At 45.2% G+C, this 20,446-nt stretch overlaps 1 protein-coding gene across 2 annotated transcripts in view; it reads left to right on the plus strand.

The window, feature by feature from the left end:
* Positions 1-20,446, plus strand: part of CCDC93 (CCC complex scaffolding subunit CCDC93) — a 94,603-nt gene that overhangs the window by 14,081 nt on the left and 60,076 nt on the right. For both annotated transcript variants that reach the window (XM_079710350.1, XM_079710351.1), the window contains exons 5-7: positions 2,834-2,932; positions 3,729-3,785; positions 13,173-13,273. In XM_079710350.1, the coding sequence (XP_079566476.1) occupies positions 2,834-2,932; positions 3,729-3,785; positions 13,173-13,273 (257 nt within the window). The remainder of the gene's footprint in view (positions 1-2,833; positions 2,933-3,728; positions 3,786-13,172; positions 13,274-20,446) is intronic.

The raw sequence follows: 20,446 nt of genomic DNA on the forward strand, positions 1-20,446 counted from the left end.
AAAGCCGCACAGCCCCTGCTGGAGAGGTTTTGTGATTCTGTTAAGATTATGTGGTGTAGCAGTTAAGAGCCTGGACTCTGGAGACTTCCTGGGTTCACATCTGGGCTCTGCCACTTTCTAGCTGTGTGATCTTGGGCAAATGACTTAACTTCTTACCTGATAAGTAGAAATAATAATAGTACCTACCTGATGGGATGAAAGCTGAGTAAGTTAGTATGTGTAAATCACTTGGTTGAAGGGCTGGCACCTTTCAGTAAGTGCTTTGTAAGTGTTATATAGTTGTTTCTGTTGTTGTTACTGCTATTGGGAATCTTCCCCTGCACTAGGCTTCAAATCAAATATGTTGAAATTTATAACTGAAATTTTTAAATTTGAGGCTAGGACTTTAACTCAGGATTTGACTTGTTTGTTTGTTAGGGAATGGATGGTACCTAATCATTTTGTGAAAGTAAGAAGTAGGGAGTCTGTGTAGATTCTTACAGAAACCTCCAACCCCATCATACTGTGAAGTTGTTGCCCTTTCCCCTGAAGCCTGGATCTCTAGTGACTAGACCTTACTCAAAACTCTGCTAGAACTTTGAGGACCAAAACTCTAGTCCATATATGAGAAGGGGATGAAAGGGTGGTGATTGTCTACAGTTGGTTTGGGCATTTTGAGTATCTTATGTTTGTGTTGTGAGCGGAATGTCAGAGGGCTTCCTGTCTGGATGTGAGAGCCCTCTCTGATGGTTATCCCATATCTTAATTTCGTGGATCTGTAAAATTTTAAAGCGCAAATAGAGGTTGACCTGTGGTTGCAACCTGTATTTTAGCAGGAAGGGACGCTTTTAAAGGCAACAATTATTTTGCTTTCTTTACCATCTCCTAAAAGAGAGGCCATTTAACTCTCACTCTCAGAATAAAGGACAGTCCTTCAAATGGAATACATGTAGCCTTATGAAAAACTCGCCACATGCCTGTAGTTTTCTGTTTTGTCAGACACCAGTGAAAGAGCAATCGTGGACCAGCCACTGGGAACCACTGAACTGGTTGTCTTGTGTGGGACTAGAGGCCCACCACCCTTGCTCACGCTGTTTAGCACAGCTGCGGTGACACTCTCTGAATGCGACCAGGAGGAAAGAAGAGCTGACTTCCGGCTACTGGTAGTTCCAGGTCACATCTTTTTCTCCCGTGTGGGGCACATGGATCCTGTAAGCGTAGGTATTTTTCTCAAATGCCAGGGGCTTGTGGCAGAGCTCAGCCGTCCTAGAGGTTCCCTCCGCAACCCTTCATGCTGGGAACTCCAAGACACAGCGGTCGCGTCTCTAAGGAATTCTTTGAATCAACGGGCTTTGCCTTCCTCATCTGAGCATGTTCTCCAGGATCCAGCCAAGTTACCACTCCGTGTCTATCTAATTAACAGAGGCAGATCTGAAAAGGCAACAACAATGAAAGGCCAGAAACTGGCTCTCCTGATGCAAAGCAAAGCAGAGAGAAGTTGAGTTGAGCAGTGACTCAGCCTCCTTAGATGTCCAGGGCCGGGGCTGGGGTACAGGTGAGGGGCTGGAGTAGCCCCAGATGCCGTCCGATTTTCTGCCTCTGCCCTTCTGGGTTTTAGTCAGTGCCTAAGGTCACTGCTTGGAGGGGCGGTGGAGTGGAGTGATGGAAACAAATGGAAGCTACTAGCAACAAAAGAATACTCCTCACAGAATTATTTGCAGCCACTGCTCTCCTGGGCAGCTGCTTCCTAAGTGTGTCCTTTACTTGAGCTGGCCGCCCTCCCTGAGCGCACGTTCCTGCTGTCCCCGCAGGAGCCCTGTGCTGTGTGCATGTGTCTGAACCTTGCCACGTGTGGCCCTGCCCCGGGGAAGCACAGCTGCTGTCCAGAAACAGCTCCTGAGATGCAGTAGCTCTCTCTGGAGAGAGGATGGCATCCTTCCGTAAAGTTCTTTAGTTATAACGGGAATGAATGAAGAGTCAGGAGGAGAAGCAAAGGCTCTTTTTGCACTTTGCATTCTCACCCGCAGAGCGCCTGGGCCTCCCGCAGGCTGTGGGGCGTGGGTGTGCGCGTATCAGCCCCGTTGACCTAGGACACGCGGCGTGAAGCCCAGACGTGCAGTGTCCCGATGTGGCCGGCGGCTGTGTGGCTGCTGGCTGTGGATCGGTGGGCGGATCACGTCATCCCTCCGAGCTTCCGATTCTGTAAAACGCACCCAGTGCCGATTACCTTATAGTGTTGGGTGGATTTGAGCGCTGTGCTGTGAGTGCCGAGCTCACCCGAAGCCGAGGGCTTGTACTCAGTACACCTGGTCTCAAGTCTGAATACTGGGGGGATTTTTTTTCCACCTATCAAGCGAGGGTTACACTAGGCATTCTCACTGGTTCCCTTCCCTCCCTCTGGTGTGCGGTGCGAGCAGCACGGGAAGGAGAGAGCTCCGGTAAGATCTGCCACTAGGCGCGGGGAGGTTTGGGGGACAGCTCTGTTTGTGTCGGGCACCAGGTGTTTACAGAGCTGTCTAGTGCTTCTGTTTCATTTGCTCCCACAGTTGCTCTGTGACATGAAGGGAACTGATACTCTCACCTCCTCTTTAGCAGAGAGGGAAACTGAGGCCCGGGCACCTGAAGCGAGGCTTGAAGGCTCCTGCGCAGCTGTCAGCTCAGGTCCCCCTGGATCTCAGCATCCAGACACCCAGCGGCTGCTTTTGCTGCAGGGCAGTATGTGTTGGTGGTTATTCGCCACCTGGGCAGTTCATGTTCTGTGATTCGGGTGCAGGACCCGTGCCGTCTCTGAGCTGGCCTTTACCACAGTGTGTTTCATCCCTATCGGCTCACGTTTCCTCACTTTCTTCCCCAGTGGCTGGTGAAGCGAGCTATAGAAACAAAAGAAGAGATGGGCGACTACATCCGTTCCTACTCCATTTCCCAGTTCCAGAAAACCTACAGTCTCCCTGAGGTCAGTGTTCTTTTCTAACCCAGTTGGGAACCTGAGTGCACAGTGAGGGACCCCTGGGAAGGCTCAGAGCACGCTCAGGCCCCCCTGCACTCCCGCCCGCCTGCGTGGCATCCCTGCCCCCACCTGATCAGCACTGAAACTGGGCCTCCTGGTTCATTAGAATTGCCTGTTTAAACGGGCACTGAGTGTCAAGCCCTACAGTTTGGTCCTTGTCTCTCAATTTTGGTACTGGATCTGGACCTTTTGTTAAATTACAAGAGCATGAGTGTATTTTCGTGTAGTCTTATGAAGGTTTTCGAGAGCCCACCTGCTTGGGACACACCTATAGTAACAGCTGAATAGTAATCACAGCAACAGTACTAGCCGATCACTGTCAGATACTACATTCCAGTCCCAGCACATCACATGCCTTCTGCTTTTGGATCCTCGTGACTGCTCCCTGAGATAGGCGGTACCATCCCCATTTTGCAGGTGGAAAAGCTAAGGCTCAGAGGTTAGGTAACTTGCTGAGGTTGCAGAGCTCATACGGATTTGAAGTGAGAACGCTTGTCTTCACCTCTACACCCTGTGGTCCCCCTCTTTCTCACCAGCTATAGGGATCTGTTTCGCAGCCATCGGCAGAGGTCCTAGCTTTTTCCCATGCAGGATGTACTCCAATTTGTTAGAAAATTGAGACTTCTTCAGGCAAAGTTGTGACGAGAAGTCAGTTTATAAGACAGACTGCTGAGCAGTCCAGTTGAGTTTCCGTCTTTACGCAGGCAGATTTGTTTCATCCCTGTGTCTTCTTGTCTTGCAGGATGATGACTTCATCAAGAGAAAAGAAAAGGCCGTCAAGACAGTGGTTGACCTCTCGGTGAGTTCCCTGCCTGAGTTCTTCTGTAACGGAAGAGCATAGGGTCGTAGCCTCCAAGCAGCCCTTTGAGGTAAATCACAGAAGCCCCTGCCCCCCGAGGTTGCCATCTGCCGGGTTGCCCAAGAGCTGATCTCGGGTGCACAGGTGAGGGAGGCCCTGCCCGCCGTGCGTGCCCGGTATCTGATGCCAGCGTTCAGCGTAGAACGGGCCACAACCACTGCCCTGTGTTTCCCTTAGTTCCCGTTTTCCAGACCCGAAGCCCTTCCTCATTTGTGCCAGCGGCAGCTGTAAACGTCACGTAGCTCCAAAGAGCAGATGACGTACTAGAGCTGCTGCACTGAGGTGACCACCGCCATGACGCCTTCGGGATGGCAGAGTAGCTTCTGAGCTTTGTGTGGGAAACTCTGGGACGGCCTTTGTCCCCAAGCACAGTGTATCTTAACCTCAGGGTCTGCACTCATGTGCCCACTTCCCCAGTGCAAGGGCCAGAGGAGAGCTTTGGGCCTTTTCAAAACACGCTGGGCCAGAGCCCCGCAGGACCTTGCCAGCCTTCACCCCCCAGCCTCCCTACATGAGCCGATGGGAATGGAGCCTCAATGCCTGGCTGTAAATTCACTTCCTTTAGAAAATAATGTCTAGAGTTATTCTGCATTTTTTTTTTTTTTTACTTTTAAGAATAAATGTGTGGTCTCCCCAGGTGATTACTGTGAAAAGAATAACAGTAGTTTGATGATGAAAGACATGAAATGCTCATTTAAAACAAAAAAGCCTTTGTCAGTTTATGGTTGTAATTCCTATCTTTGCCACAGTTCCATTTTGAAAATGGGAGAAATGGAAAACCTTTAACATAGTTACACTCTGAAGCCAGATGCTGTTTTCAGATTTGGTGGCAGTATTAAATAATAATACTAAGAGGACATGATAGAACAGCAAGTAATTTTTTTCCTGGTTGTGAGGTAGACGTTCAGTTTAGAACATCTTTAAAGTTTTCTTTAAAAAGATTGATAGGGGCTTCCCTGGTGGCGCAGTGGTTGGGAGTCCGCCTGCCGATGCAGGGGACGCGGGTTCGTGCCCCGGTCCGGGAAGATCCCACATGCCGCGGAGTGGCTGGGCCCATGAGCCATGGCCGCTGAGCCTGCGTGTCTGGAGCCGGCCCGCGTGCTGCCATAAAAAAAAAAAAAAGATAGATGAGAGGAAGAAAATCAACCTTAATCTAACAACACAGAAGCAGCCACTTTTGATGCTTGGACATATTTCTTCTGTGTTTTTAATGTGTATTTTTATAGTGAATTAGAATTATACTTTGAATGTAATTTTGTAGTTTTTTTTCCGCTAAACCAATATAGAGTCTTGTATGCTGTTAAAGTTTCCTCCTAATCACATTTTCATGACAAATAATAACCAATTGGTTGGATGTGCTGTTGCTTTCCCTTGTTTTAAAATGATGCTTCATTTAAAAGAAGTGAAAAGAAATGCTTTCATTTCTCCACTGATACAGGGAGCCGGGGAGCCAGTGGCAGGAGAGGAAGGGAAATTCTCTTTTCCCTATAAACTCTGTACTATTTGGATTTTATACTAAGTCTGTGTATTACCTATTCAAAAACAATAACGTAAAAACTATTTAATTTTTTTAATTAAGAAGCTGTAGGAAGTTTATTTTTCCAGAATTACGACTACAGGCATATATTACTGTATCAAATCTTATAAAATCCAATTCTTTTTTTTTTTTTATTTTCAGCATGTTGTTTTATTTTATTTTATTTTATTGGAGTATAGTTGCTTTACAACGTTGTGTTAGTTTCTGCCGTACAGCAGAGTGAATCAGCTATACGTATACATATATCCCCTCTTTTTTGGATTTCCTTCCCATTTAGGTCACTGCAGAGAACTGAGTAGAGTTCCCTGTGCTATACAATAGGTTCTCATTAGTTATCTATTTTATACATATTATCAATAGTGTAAAAAATATTTAATGTTTAATTGAATATCTTCATGTGCAAATCTCACTTGGAGCCCTGGGTAGAGAGTGAGAAATATTACATTTTTTGGCTGTATCACCAAGAATAAAAGGCCAGTGTAGCTGTTGATCAAACTGGGCCTGATGTCTCTTTACCTATTAAACATTTCAGGCCTCTAGAGACACATTATTTCTTCTTCTTGTTTGTAATGCAGTTTTTAAAGATAATCGTCTTCTGCTTGGCAATATGACTTAAATTCTTGACAAATCTATAGTGCCCAAACATTGTTCTAAGCATTTATATATAACTTATCTAGTGCTCACCACAACCCTATGAAGTAATAGTATTTTTTTTTGACAGGTGAGGAAACTAAGGCACAGATTGGTTATGTAGGTTGCCCTAGGTCACATTGGTGATGATGGAGCCAGGATGCAATAAAATGCTAGATAAAATGCTGTTTGCAGCTCATTAGAAAATAATCTCAAGATAAAGGAAAATGGGAAAAAAATTGTAGGTCTCTGATAATAGTTCAAATTGCTTAGTTTATTTCCTTTTTTATGTGTGAACCTACTCCTCGGTTGACTGTCAATACATTTGCAACAGGAATGATAAAAAAATTTTTATGGATGGCCAGAGCTGGCCTTTGGGTTTTGTTTGTTTGTTTTCTTCTTTCTCTACCTACTGAAAATACTCTCCCATTTCTAGATGCTGTCTTCTTAGGTTTCTGAGCTGAGCCCTGTTGCCATTAACTTCCATCCTTCCCACCCACCACTTCTGCACACGCTTGCTTGCGGCCTTGGAGTGAGGGTCCCAGGAGCTTGTCAGGGATTCCAGGGCTCCATGCCCCTGTCTTCTTCTTGTGAGTCAGTGTAAGACATGGAACAGCTTGCTGCATTTTGTTTGCTGTCGCTCTCTCCAAGGAGAGTCCCTCCCCTCGTAAAGGGAATAAAGTCTTTCCTAGGTGACCAGGGTGTGGCTCTTTGCAAGTCTCAGTTTCTCAAGAATGTTTTCTTCTCCTTCCAGCCTCTCCCCAGTTCTGCCCTTCAGATGTCTCATCACTGTTTCTTACCTGCCCCTTATACTGACACATGTAGAATCCCAAATTTAAACTCTGAATGGTAAATTAAGGATTAAAATTCGCTCTTACAGACAGTGCCAGGTTTCTAGAGCCAGCCTTTTATAAAATATGCATGTAGCTGCCGGGTACTGACTGAGCGCCTTCTATGTGCTTGACATCTAATGAGGCATTTTACAAGCGTTATCTCATGTACTCCTCATCAACACTCAAGGACTTATGCGTTACATTTCCATTTTATAAATCAGGAAGTTGAAACTCAGAAAGGTTAATAAATTCCCTTTACAGTTGCAGAGCTGAGAAGAGGCAGCCAGGTTTTCATTTTACATCTGGCTTCTCAGACACAGCAGGTGTTGGTGCTTCTCTAGTTGTCCACTGTTCCCCTGGTCTCTGATTTCCGACATATCCCTGACACTGATTTGGCCATAATGTTTCTGACTGATTTCAGGACCCTGGGGTGGTATTTATCAGGGTCCCAGAGACTCAAATGCATGCAGAGTGCTTGCGTGCTCTGCCCTTGTGAGGGCGTCTCCTCTGCCTTTGCCCGTTTGAAGACCATTTGTCCAGCTGGGGAATGGGTGCCAAGTGGAGATTGTCCTGTTGTCTTTTTTTCCATCTATTAACAAGTTATCATTGTGCCTCAACAAGCAGACTTTACTTACTCTTGCTTACATGTCTTTTTAAAAATAAATATTAAACATTTTAATATTTTTCAAAATATTTTAACTTATAAGAATATAAGCTTGTCTTGTCTTTAGCCATCATTGTAGGACTGTTCCAATTTTTTGCACTCATCCTTGGTTATGTAGCTCATCTATTTTTTTGATGCATGATTTTTTGTTTTACAAAAGTTATTTTTCTTTCATACTACTACTGTGGTAATAATGAAAAATTAGGAAATGGAGAAAAAGTACAAAGACTCAATCACCCACGATACCACCAGCCAGGGATAACCACTGTTATTCCAAGTGGGAAATATATAGTTATGGATATCCATATAGAAAATTAGAGAGCACAGAAAATGACATGATACTATATATTCTGTTTTGTTGTGTGGTTATTTTGCTCACCAGTATAATCAAGGATATATTTCCATGCCAATAAATATACCTCCATAGCATTTTTAGTGGCTGTACATTATGCATTGTGTGGTACTAACTTAACTAGCTTAGTTTGTTTTTGGGGGTTTTTTTTGGTTTTGTTTTGTTTTGGCTATTATGTAGGACATCCCCATAGCTAAATTTTTTCTTTTATATATATATATATATATATATATATATTTTTTTTTTTTTTTTTTTTTTTTTTTTTTTGTGGTACGCGGGCCTCTCACTGTTGTGGCCTCTCCCGTTGCGGAGCACAGGCTCCGGATGCGCAGGCTCAGCAGCCATGGCTCACGGGCCCAGCCGCTCCGCGGCATATGGGATCCTCCCAGACCGGGGCACGAACCCGTATCCCCTGCATCGGCAGGCGGACTCTCAACCACTGCGCCACCAGGGAGGCCCAATTTTTTCTTTTATATTTAATTATTTACTTGGGTTACATTCCATGAAGTGGAGTTGGTTCAGAGGTTATGCCTCCGTCTGTTAGCACCTCTTGCCAGATTGCCTGGCAGAAAGGCTGTTGTGTGAACTTTTTTTTTTTTTTTGCGGTACGCGGGCCTCTCACTGCTGCGGCCTCTCCCGTTGTGGAGCACAGGCTCCGGACGCGCAGGCTCAGTGGCCATGGGCCCAGCTGCTCCGCGGCATGTGGGATCCTCCCGGACCGGGGCACAAACCCGCGTCCCCTGCATCAGCAGGCGGACTCTCAACCACTGCGCCACCAGGGAAGCCCTGTTGTGTGAACTTTTAACTTCTGAGCTCATCACCTTCCAGTGTTCTCTCTTTTTGTCTTGGCCTCATTTTTCTTCGTCCTGGAGATTATTCCCAGTACTTCTGCTTCTCCTTTGAAATGTGTTCTTTTCTTGACTTCTCCATATCTCCTTTTTACGGAATAGGTGGCCGCTTTGTAGAAGGCCTGCTTGATGGGAGGTGGTATTTTCAAAGGACATAAGAAAATGAAACTATTGCCCAGGACAGGCCTCCCCTTACCCTTCCACTTTCTCATCATAATCCTCATCGCTCATTTGTCTCACCTAATGTGCTGTTGTGTAGCCTACTTCCTCCTTTTCTGAACTGTCAGCCTTCCATATTCATGACGTATCTGACCTGTGCAGTGAGGTCTGTTACTCCCTCTCAACCTCGAGTAAAGAGTAGCTGTGAAAGTTTACCCAAAGCCCCCAAAGATACATTTGCTTACTATTTGTTGAGCATTTCTTGGTAATGTTTAGAATTTTGTATGAGAACAGAGGAGACAGAGGGAATAAAAAAAGACTTCTTATTGGTCCCCTAAGAGACCAGGTCATTTAAAACTACGACTCCACTGTGTTCTTCCATAGGAAACGCTGTGAGGAGGGCCTTTCTATCCAGGGCATGAAATGTAAACGTGGCAGCATAAGTAAAAAAATATATATTAGTACATTTCATCAATAATAGCAAATATACACATGTATGTATATCTTAGCCCTTAATGTGTATCAGATAACATTAAATAGATTGACTAATCCTTACGACTCTCTCCATATACCTATTTTACAGATGGAAAACCTCAGAGGTTAAAGTAATTTGCCCCAAATCAGAGAGGTAGTAATGGGGCACGGGTTAAAACCCTGTCTGACTCCATATATTCATTCCATAATAGTAATTGAGCGCTCACTGTGTGCCAGACCGCACTCTAGGGTATGAGGTGAAAGCAGGAGCATTGCAGCTGTAAGGGATTCAAGAGATTTCGGGACTCATCAAGGGAAAAGGTGGGACGGGGGGTTAGCAGTAGCACACACAGGGTCTCTGGGCGATGCTTTGACAGGTTTGCCTGAAGGGCGGGGAGGCTGTCAGTGCGCAGGCCATCCCGAGGCCGAGGCGCCGGGGCCACCATTCAGGAGGAGAGACAACGAAACTAGGGAGCCTCGGCCGGCGCAGGTTAGAGAAATCTGAAGGGCAGCTGCAGCCTGGGGTCTTTATAACCACGGGGCTTATCCTACCTGTGGTTCGCAAATGTCAGGTTCAGTTTTGCAGAGCGTGCAACATGGGCAGGCTGTAAACCGCTAAACTCTACTTAGTGGGGCCATCTTTTAAACAACTGGGTCTGTGAGAAGTTTGAGGTTGGTGCTGGAGGGTTTTGAGCTGTGGGTCTCAGCCTGCTGTGAAGAAGTAAAGCTAGGAGTCGATACACAGAAGCCATCTTGGCTCATGTATACAAAACAGTGACCTCATTCTTACCCACCGAGTTACACTGTTTTGTACAAACTCAAGGGGACCCGAGGTGGGACTTGTGCCGAACCTCAAACAACAGAAGACAGACGCTTCCCTGGTGGCACAGTGGTTGAGAGTCCGCCTGCCGATGCAAGGGACGCGGGTTCGTGCCCCGGTCCGGGAAGATCCCACATGCCGCAGAGCGGCTGGGCCCGTGAGCCATGGCCGCTGAGCCTGCGCGTCCGGAGCCTGTGCTCCGCAACGGGAGAGGCCACAACAGTGAGAGGCCCGCGTACCGCAAAAAAAAAACAAAAAAACAGAAGACAGGCCTGCACAGCGGAGCTCATGTAAAAGAGAATAGAGGAAGAACAAAGTTTAGGGGCGTCTGGAGAAAACCCTACCTCCCCAGCTAACTTTCCTACCCATAGACATGATTGCCATCCGTCTCTCATCATTCCCTCACTCAGTTCCCAGGGCTTCATTTTTGTGGTGGTGGTGGTGGTTTTATTCATGTGAGAATGAAGAAAACAACTGATTTGTCTCAGTTATAATGACTTTCTTATGGGGTGTTTCAGGGCCCTGCACTTGCTGATGGGAACATCAGCGGAGCCCCTCTGGGTGGAAGGCAGCGTTTGTTCAGGGGCTGGTGGGCGGAGGTGTGTCCGTTAGAGTAGGGTTTGGGTTTGGGCTGCCAGGTGAGCCCTGGGAGAATGAGATGTGCTTCCTGCCGAGTTGGGTGTGGTCCGGCCCCCTGGAGCTCTGGAGGGCAGTGGCTGCTCGTGGCTGTCTTGCTGCCCGCTGGGTATTTCCTGAAGGGGTTGCCCACCGTAACTGAGAGGCGAATTATTTAATCTCTGCTTCTTTAGTAGCAAAAGGTGGAGGTAATGGCATCTGCCCGGCTTCTACCTCATGGTGTAGTTACAAAATGTAAAAGGTGAGATGTATGTGGCGTGCTTTAAAGTGTAAGGATAATTACACGAAGGCCAACATTTGTCATTGTTTGGCAGAATAAAAGGTCCTTGTGGCTGTCGGTTTCAGTATGCTATTGTTTTGGAGTCAGTCCTTTAGACTCCAGTTTCCTGTCTGGGGTCATTGACTCTATGATTGGTGACTAAGGAAAGTAGCAGTTAAGCTCAATCATATAGTGCGGCTGTAATGGTAGAGCTCCGTGGAAATTAAATTGTACACAGTAACTGACGTCATATGGGTCTATTATGTTTTTCATTTCCCCATAAGTCTGTTTTGTGTTATTTATAGCTTCCTATTCATGTAGGCACCAGCAGCAACCTAGGACTATTTGCGGCAGTGAGTTACAAGAACAACCCTCCAGGGTCATCCCAGCACCTGTTTCATTCCTTTTCCACAAAATTGTTGAGATTATATATGTTACAGAAAGGATGTTTTTCTGTATGTTTGAAACTTTTCATAACAAAAAGTGAGATAATAATAAAGTTAACAAGAATTATCAAGAGGGCAACAATTCTAATTAGCATTAAAATACCACTGTCTGGAGGAACCTGATAGTGTGCTTGTCCTGGTGATGTCCAGGTAGAGATTAGGTGTGGTGAACTCCGCTAGTGGAGAAGGAAAGATCCAGGGACAAACTGGAACACCTTGCACAAACAGCTGCCTGTTTGCATCCAGAGCCCTGACTGGAATACCTTGCACAAACAGCTGCCTGTTTGCACCCAGAGCCCTGACTGGAATACCTTGCACAAACAGCTGCCTGTTTGCACCCAGAGCCCTGAGCAAATATTATTAAGGTATTGTTTGATGCCAGTTTGACAGTCAAGAAGGACATTCATTTGGGGTAGAATGACAAACCAGGTCATCTGGGGGTGAGGACCTTAATTGAGGACATTAATTGAGCACCTACTACGTGCCATGTACTTTGTGTTTAGGAAATACATATATATATATATATACACGCAGTTTCAGAATGTGTCCTACACAAAAGAGGTCTGTGTTTCTACATTTATAACTAAATAATACTCTAATAATTTTAAAGTGATTGAAAGTTTAAAGTGCATTTTGTGTTTTTATAAGTTTTTTAAGGATAAACCTCAAAACACTTTTGTAAAGAGATATATATCTCTGAAGGGTTTGTATTTACTTTCCTTTTCTGGTAATGGAGATTTCTATGCCATGAGAGAATTTTTTTTTAAACATTCTAGGTTAACATGTATATCTGTGATTGTTGTGTGGTTTATGTCTCTGGGTGGTAGAAAGGTCTGGATATGTAGTGACTGGAAAATTTGTATTATTTTCTGGAACATTTTATTAAAGAATAAAAAGGATTTGAATAGAGAGAGAAATCTTGATTTTCAAGGCAAGATTCAGTATTATAGACATGTCAGCTCTTCCCAAATTAATGTATAAATTTGGTGTGATTCTAGTCAAAGCTCAACAGTTTTTCATAATGAACTTGACAAGCTGATGCTAGAATTCATTTGGAAGAGAAAATGTGTAAGAATAGCCAGGAAATTTGAAAAAGAACAGTGGAGACAGGATAAAGACTCATAAAGCAAGAGGAATTGAAGAGGGTGATATTGGTACATGTTTTATATATATGTATATAGTTGTCATTTTAAATCAAGGAAAGGATAGGCTATTAAACTGATGATGTTGGGATTCTTAATTTTCCATTCAGAGAAAAACGTATATCTATAGATACCTACCTTTCGCTATACCCCCCCCAAAAATTCCGAATAGATTAAAAGGCTAAATATAATCTATAAAAATAACATACAAGAGCTTTTTTTTTTTTTTGCAGTCCCTGGGTTAGGAAGTAAGATGATTGATAAGTTTGATTGCATGAAATATTAAAATGTCATAGGACAAAAAAACCCAACAAGATTAAACAAAGCTGACAGGCAATAGATGGGGTGGAAATATTTGCTCCAGTGTAAAAATCAAAGGGGCAGACTCCTTGAAGGCCGTCGCCATGTGCCAGCTGTCCTCCTGCAGGGGAGCTGTACACCTTCTGCCATGGGAAAGGACTCCCGCCCCTGGCAGGCTGGACCAGCCCCCTCACGCTTGTTAACTCCCCGCCTCATCCACTTCTTAGGATGCTTACAAGCCCCGTCGGAAGTACAGACGCCAGCGGGGAACAGGGGAGATGCTGGATGAGGAATCGCGGGTCCACACGACGCTGTTGGAATATGGCAGGTAAGGAAGGCGGCCCAGTCTAAGGTGTCTATTTGAGAAAACCATTGAAAAGAAAAGCTAGTTTAAATTGCTTCATTGGGGTGAACTTGGTTGGTTTTCACCTGACTGAGTCTCCGGGTTTGAGCCTGTGATTGCCAGCACCGGGGACTTTTCTCCCTGGTGTTGAATTAGCTCAGTTTCTGTGGGTGGCTTCTCTGGTGGTGGGAGAGGCCTGATCTTTGAAGTTCCTCACCGAGCCCCCATCCCTGGCTCTGCCCTCCTCGGGGAGTTGGGAAGCGCGGGGCGTTCGCAGAGGCCCAGGTGGGCTGCCTTCATGCCCCTGCCATATGTGAACACCTTCAGGTAAACTAAGAATGGAAAGCAGTTACGGCGGTTTTACTTTGTGTCAGAGTCTAATAGTTTTGGTGCCCTGTGAAGAATTGTCCTGACCAGGAAAATGAAGAATTTAGAAGTAGTTTTGTCACTTCTTAAAAACATCTCTAATTTTTAAAAATACAGTTCTTATAGCCTCAGTTTTCAGTTACACACACACACACACACACACACACACACACACGGAAATGCTTCTCCTCGTTGAATTTTTTGCTTGACTCTGGGTATTAACCTTCCTTTGTGTCCTGAATTTTCTACTTAGGGTCACTGATTCCTTGATGTGAGTATGTTTCCTGTGCTTCCTCTCCCTCTGCTCGGAGTGATTGCTGTGCGCTGCCCTGCTCATAACCCAGCCCTCACTGGGGGTCTGGAAGTAACAGCACTGCCACTAGCATCTCCAAGTGAGCATCTGATGGCTTCTCCCTCTAGGGTACTGGAGACAACCAGAAGGAAATTAAGGCTTAATTGCCTTACTTATTCCGTCTCTCAAATGGAATTGCAGTTGCCGCTTTTTGTTTGTTCATTTGTTTGTTTTTGAGAGAGTAATGCGGGCTCAGATCCTTTCTTCCTGAGAATGAAAGCTAGTCCGTTTTCATTCAAAGGAATTTTTAGTTCTGACCCTGACCTGAGCGTGAGGGCTGCCCCACAGCTCACCAGCTGTTGCTGCGAATTGAGCTGCTTCTGAGTCAGGCACCTCCAGACCAGCGACATAATTTGCAGGGCCCAATCAGCGTAAAATGAAAATGCAGGGCACCTTAGGCCCCTGGGAACCATAAATAATGATTAATCATTAAGGATTTCATGACAGCGGCAACAGCCAAATGCGGGGCCCTTCGGGTGTGAGGTCCCGTGCCACTGGACGAGTTGCACGCCTTGGACACTGTGAGGGGGGCTCTCTAGCCACCCCTCAGCTGCAGGCGGGCACACGAGACTGTGCTGGTCCAGGCGAGCCAGAGCTGGAGAGGCAGCCTCTGGGAGTGTCCCATGTTCCGGAGCCAGAGAAGACTTAGGGACGTGTGGTTTTTGGTAGTTTGTATTGTTCATACCTCCATTTTTTCCAATATCCAGTACGTGTCTCAGAACTAGCCTTAGTTCTTATTGGTGGCATCATGCTGACGCCTGATTTCTGAGCCTGGAGTGGGTGTTTGATGAAGCCTTTTTTTGTTTGTTTTTTAGGAGATGGGGTTATTTTGCCTTTTTTTTTAAAGCTTTTCTGGTAAGGAGAGGGTGAGTTTGTGAAGGTGGAGAATTCTGATGGTTTATTCAGCTCATTCCCCTTTTTGAGAATGATGAAGACAGCACTCAGAAAGGTTAAAAAATAACCTGCCCAAGGTCAACTGCTGACGATTAAGAACTAGTAAGAGCCTCATACTGGGACTTGAACTCAGGTTTGCTGGACTCCAAAAACAGGTCATCATTATTATCTGCAAATGTTGTTTGAGCCTCTGGTGGGAGTTTGGTTCTTGATTTTAGGAAGACAGGCCCAGCGTTGGTTGTTTGATCTGAGATTGAACAACCAGAGAGTGGATGTTACAGCTGACAGAGCAAATGGGATAAAACTTAGAGCCCCAAGAAGTGTCCGTTTATTCCCCTTCCTTGGGCAGGCTGCTCGCCCCCTTTCTGTCTCTCTTACTCTTCCCTTAGGGTTTTAAGTCAATACTCTCCACTGCTTGAGATCCTTCCCATTCAATGAGGATTACATAACAATGTCTTTATGAAGGACTTCGAACAGTTTGTCTCATGTAAAAAAAAGGAAATGTCAACTGTTAGGTGCTGTCACCACCACCACCAACACCATCATCATCACCATCACTATCATCACCATCATCATCATCATCATTATCACAATCATCATCACCACCACCATCATCATTATCATCACCATCACCACCAACACCATCATCATCACCATCACTATCATCACCATAATCATCATCATCATAATCACAATCATCATCACCACCACCATCATCATTATCATCACCATCACCACCAACACCATCATCATCACCATCACTATCATCACCATCATCATCACCATAATCACAATCACCATCATCACCACCATCATCATTATCATCACCACCACCACCAACACCATCATCATCACCATCACTATCATCACCATCATCATCATCATCACCATAATCACAGTCACCATCATCACCACCATCATTATCATCACCATCATCTTCCTCTTCATCACTATCACCATCACCACTGTCGTCTTTATCACCATCATTCTGAGCAGCAGCAGTTTTCAGTTCTCAAATGCCCTTAAGTGTGACCTTTAGATTCAGATGAGGAGCCTCACCTGAGCCCCTCCTTTCAGTTCTCCTTGTCCCTATGTTATCCTTACCCCCAGCTCTAGCCCTCCCTCCAGCCCCTTTATGAGAAGCCTTACCCTCTTCCCTTTCCTTCCTAATCCAGCAAGGCTGGGCCCCTGCTGCCTTGGGGACTCACTCCACTCCTCCCTGCCACCCCCTCACTGTCGTGGCACCCCTTAATTGCTCATCCCCACCTAGGAATCCTCATGCCTCATCTGTTGTCAGTGCTTCTGTTTTCCTCTTCATCTCGCCTCTTGACAAGAGGGAAAATATTTTGACTCCTAGCATAAGAAGGTCTGAAAGCAGTGTTTCTTCTTTGGGGTTAGAGGTCAGTCATCAGCCTAAGCCCGCAGAGCATCTGGCTTTGAGGCCCGCATCCCAGTTTCTTCTCCCTTTTTTGACTTTCAGTTGCTCAAATAAGGCTAGACTTTGAGCCTGGCCAACTATGCTGAGGACCTTACAGACTGTGTGTCTTGTTAAAAACATGTTGGGTATATTTGTTTAAATGTTATGTTGTTGGAAAAACAAGACTCATAGTTTCAATTTTAGACTTAAACACAATTGTATCTTTATAGTATTTCAATTATATTATGGGTCCAATCAACTTTTAAGAGCTAAACTTAAACAACTAACCACACTATGAAACTGTCACTGTGGGGAAATGCATTTTAAGTGCATATGACATGTCTCTCCCAACCTGTGTCCCCTCTGAAGGCCCATGACATGCTCATAGAGTATTTAGTAAATGCTCGTTGACTGAACAAAGAACAGAATCCACAGTCCTTAGTATTTAGGGCTTTTTTATGCCCCTGATTTGTTCTGGATTCCAGACGATTTGATATCTGTCTTATTTTGCCCTAGGGGAGAAAGTTAGTTTGTTTTCTAGAACTGTGATGTACAGTATGGTAGCCAGTAGCCACGTGTGACTGTTGAGCACTTACAATGTGACTAGTATGGCTCAGGAACAGAATTTTAATAATTAAGTTAAATTTAAATTTTTTTATTACATGCTTTAGTTATTGGAATATGTTTAAGTATGTCTGGAATAACTTGGGTATATGAACACTAATTTAAAGTTCTAGAAGATGTACATCCTTGATGATAAAGACCGAGTCTTGGGTCTGGAGTGTGAGGAAGTGACTGGGTGGTGAGAGGGCTGGAGCTATGTTGGTGTTGACGGTGTAGAGGTCAGCCGGGTTGGTGGGTCAGAGCTAACAACGGGAAATCCAGGAGCACACTGAAGCACGTGGCACTGCATATCAGGCTGGCGCTTGAGAGGAAAGGGCCCAGCTGACAGGGCAAGAGGAAAGGTAGGTTGTAGGATACAGCATGAAAGGATGCTTTAGGAAGGATGAAAGAGAAGTAAATGTGTTTGTAGTAGAAATAAGTTGAAGCATCTCCCTGCTCTTTGTGAGGATGATAGGCCGCAAAAGGGTATCATGTTCTTCTGGTGAAACTCAAACAACACGGAAGAGTCTCCCAGAGATGTGGGACCAGTGAGCAAGTGAGGCAGATGTTGATAGGCAGCTGAGGACAGCTCTTTTTTGTCATGGAAGCAGTGCCACTGTGTCACATGGAGAAGGAAACCTTTAGAAGAGTCAGCAGGACTCTTCATTCAGCAAACGTTAATCAAGTACCTACTATGTGCCAGGCACTGCACTAGACGCTGGGGATACAAAAGTGAATATTCATAGCAGCCCTATTCACAGTCACCAAAAAGTGGAAACAAACCAGATGTCCATCAGCTGCTGAATGGACAGACAAAATGTGGTTTTTTCATACAATGGGATACTATTTAGTCATGAGAAGGCATTAAGTACTGATTCATGCTATAATATTGATGAACTTTGAAAACATGCTAAGTGAAAGAATCCAGGCACAAAAGGCCACGTGTTGTACGATTCCATTTATATGAAATGTTCAGAATAGGCAAATCCACAGAGACAGAAAGTAGATTAGTGGTTGCCAGGGGAAGGGGATAGGGGAAAATTGGACTAACTGCTATTTATATATATATTAGGTGTGGAGCTCTTTGGGTGATGGAACTATTCTAGAATTAGACAGTAGTGGTGGTTGCACAAAATAGTGAATACACTGAAAACCACTGAAGTATACATTTTAAAATGGTGAATTTTATGTTATATGAATTATACCTCAATTTAAAAAATGTAAAGAAAAAAAAAGTGAATGAAGCAAATTCCCTCCCCTCCAGGGCTCAACAGACAGATTGCACATAACACATAATTATTGTACCCCGTGGGTGTCAACACAGAAGTGCATATCTGTGTGGGCCTAACCTAGTTTTGGGTGGTCAGAAAAGTCTTCCCAGAGCCTCTGTCTTTAAGGAGAAGTAGCTGGGACCTGGGAATTGATATACTCAGATTTAGCTGTTTACTGCTTTGTTTGGAAAATCTGTAAAGTTCCTGGGCCTTAGATAAGGCCCGTCTGCCTGAGGGTATGTCTTCTGCCCTGAAGGTCTCCACAGACGGAAGGCCTGGGAAACAAAAGAATACCCAGGGTGCAAGGACACTTCTAGGAGTGGGAAACTTCAGAGAGACCCTCTGTTGGTCAGCGCTCCCTGGTTCAGGACACAAAGCCTTCCCACTAGTTTCAGCAGAAAGGACTGATTGCAGGGGTGGATGGGAGGAGTTAAGAGATGTGACATGGGCTGAGCAGGGTCACTTCCCAAGTGTCACATTAGATCTGGGCTGCCTAGGATGCTGCTTCTGCCTCCATCAAGCTGTTGCCTGTGGAGTTGGGAAGCTGGTACTGCAGCTGCTGACAAAGAACCCACCCACTTTGCCAAAATCAGAAAACTACCGTGACAGCTTCTGGCCCCAGAACCAGGTTACTGCTACTGGGATCCGCACCAGTGCAGTGAATCCTTTGTGCTTTTGCTGTCTCCTTCTCTAACTGCTACACATTCAGAACTCCAGGAAATGCATCTCACTGATGGAACCTAAGTAGTATTCAGAGCCCCAGGAGCAAGAGAGTATAGAAAATAGAGTTGTTTGTTCTCCTGCCTCCACGGTATAGTAAGATGCTAGATGTTGACTAAGCCAGTTCACTGAATCTGCCATAAGGTCCTGTACAGGATTTGGGTGGATACTCAAAACATAACTTTGGTCTGCTGCACTTTGGGCCTGTAGATCTGTGCCTAGAGGATGGGCACAGTGTAACCAGCAGTGACTTTTGGTTTCTCCAGTTATAAGACAACCTATTGCAGGGTCGGGTGATAGTTTTGGCTTCTTGATTTCTCCATTTTCTTGGAGAAGGATGCAGACAGGCAAACAGGCAGTTGGACATGATTTCTGTCGAGGAAGTAGGGGGAACACGTACAGGCACAGGGATGGATCAGCCAGGGCAGAATGTTTGAGCAATTGAAAAGTTTCCAACCCAAACTACCCAGCCTATAGTTTGTATCTCCTTCCAGCCCTCCCGTACCGTCAGTGGTAATTTATAGAAATCCTATGGAAGCTGTTTAAACAGGGCTTGGGATCATGTTTGCAATTCCATATCAGTGGTACAAAGCTCAGAGAGGTGAAGCAATTTCTCCCATGTTACACAGTTTGCTGGCACCAGAGTGAAGACTCTAGCTAAACCCATTGTCCTGACTTTCTACTTCCCAACCCACCTTGTATACCAGACTCAACTGTAAACTAAGCCTGTGATTTGTCAGCAGAATTCTAAGAAATCCTGTGCCCAAGTGTGTGTTTCCCTTCACACTCATCACATGGCAGGCAAAGCACTGGTCCCAGATTGAGATTTTCAGATTGAAAATGGAACTGACTTTTGGAAATGACTAAAACCATCCAAAGCAAAGTCTGGGAACGCTTCAAAGAAGAGGTGGCTTTAGAGCTGAGGTGTGAGGAGTGAATAGGAAAGTAGGAGGAGCCAGGAGACTAGCACAGTGTGCAGAGCTCTGCTCAGGGGCCGACGCACAGGAGTGGGGAAGGCGACCTGCTGGCGGTGAGGGAGGCTCAGCGGTTGTTAGGCGGGGCCATGGAAGGGAGGCCCTGGTGACAGTGGCCACAAGGGCATGTGTTCCCTGCCAGTGACAGGTGTGGGCCAGGCCAGCGGGAGGTTGAATAAGGGATGGGGAAGGAAGAGGGGGCGTGGAGGCCCGAGACCAGGTCAGAGGCCAGCACATGACGCAGCAAGCAGGGTGAGGTGTGAGCGAAGGCAGAGCAGGAGCCCTTGATTTGTTTTTCTTAAACGGTTGCGTGTGATTTTATTTCCTTAAAAACTATTTAAAGGTAAGTGAGTTTGGGTGTTTTGCATTATGGCTTTTGTTCTAGGTCGAATGGTTTTTGCATTGCTTTAAAAAATAGATATTAATTAGAACCTGAAAAGCTAATTTAAACCAAAGTGCATTTGTGAGCATCTTTGAATTTAAACTTGGCATGCAGTGAGCACACAATATTATTGGCGTCATGCTTGGATTGTGTTTGAGAATGAAAAATGGGCTGGACAT

The sequence above is a fragment of the Hyperoodon ampullatus genome (genome assembly GCF_949752795.1).
Source record: "Hyperoodon ampullatus genome assembly, chromosome: 8".
Lineage (NCBI taxonomy): Eukaryota > Metazoa > Chordata > Mammalia > Artiodactyla > Ziphiidae > Hyperoodon > Hyperoodon ampullatus.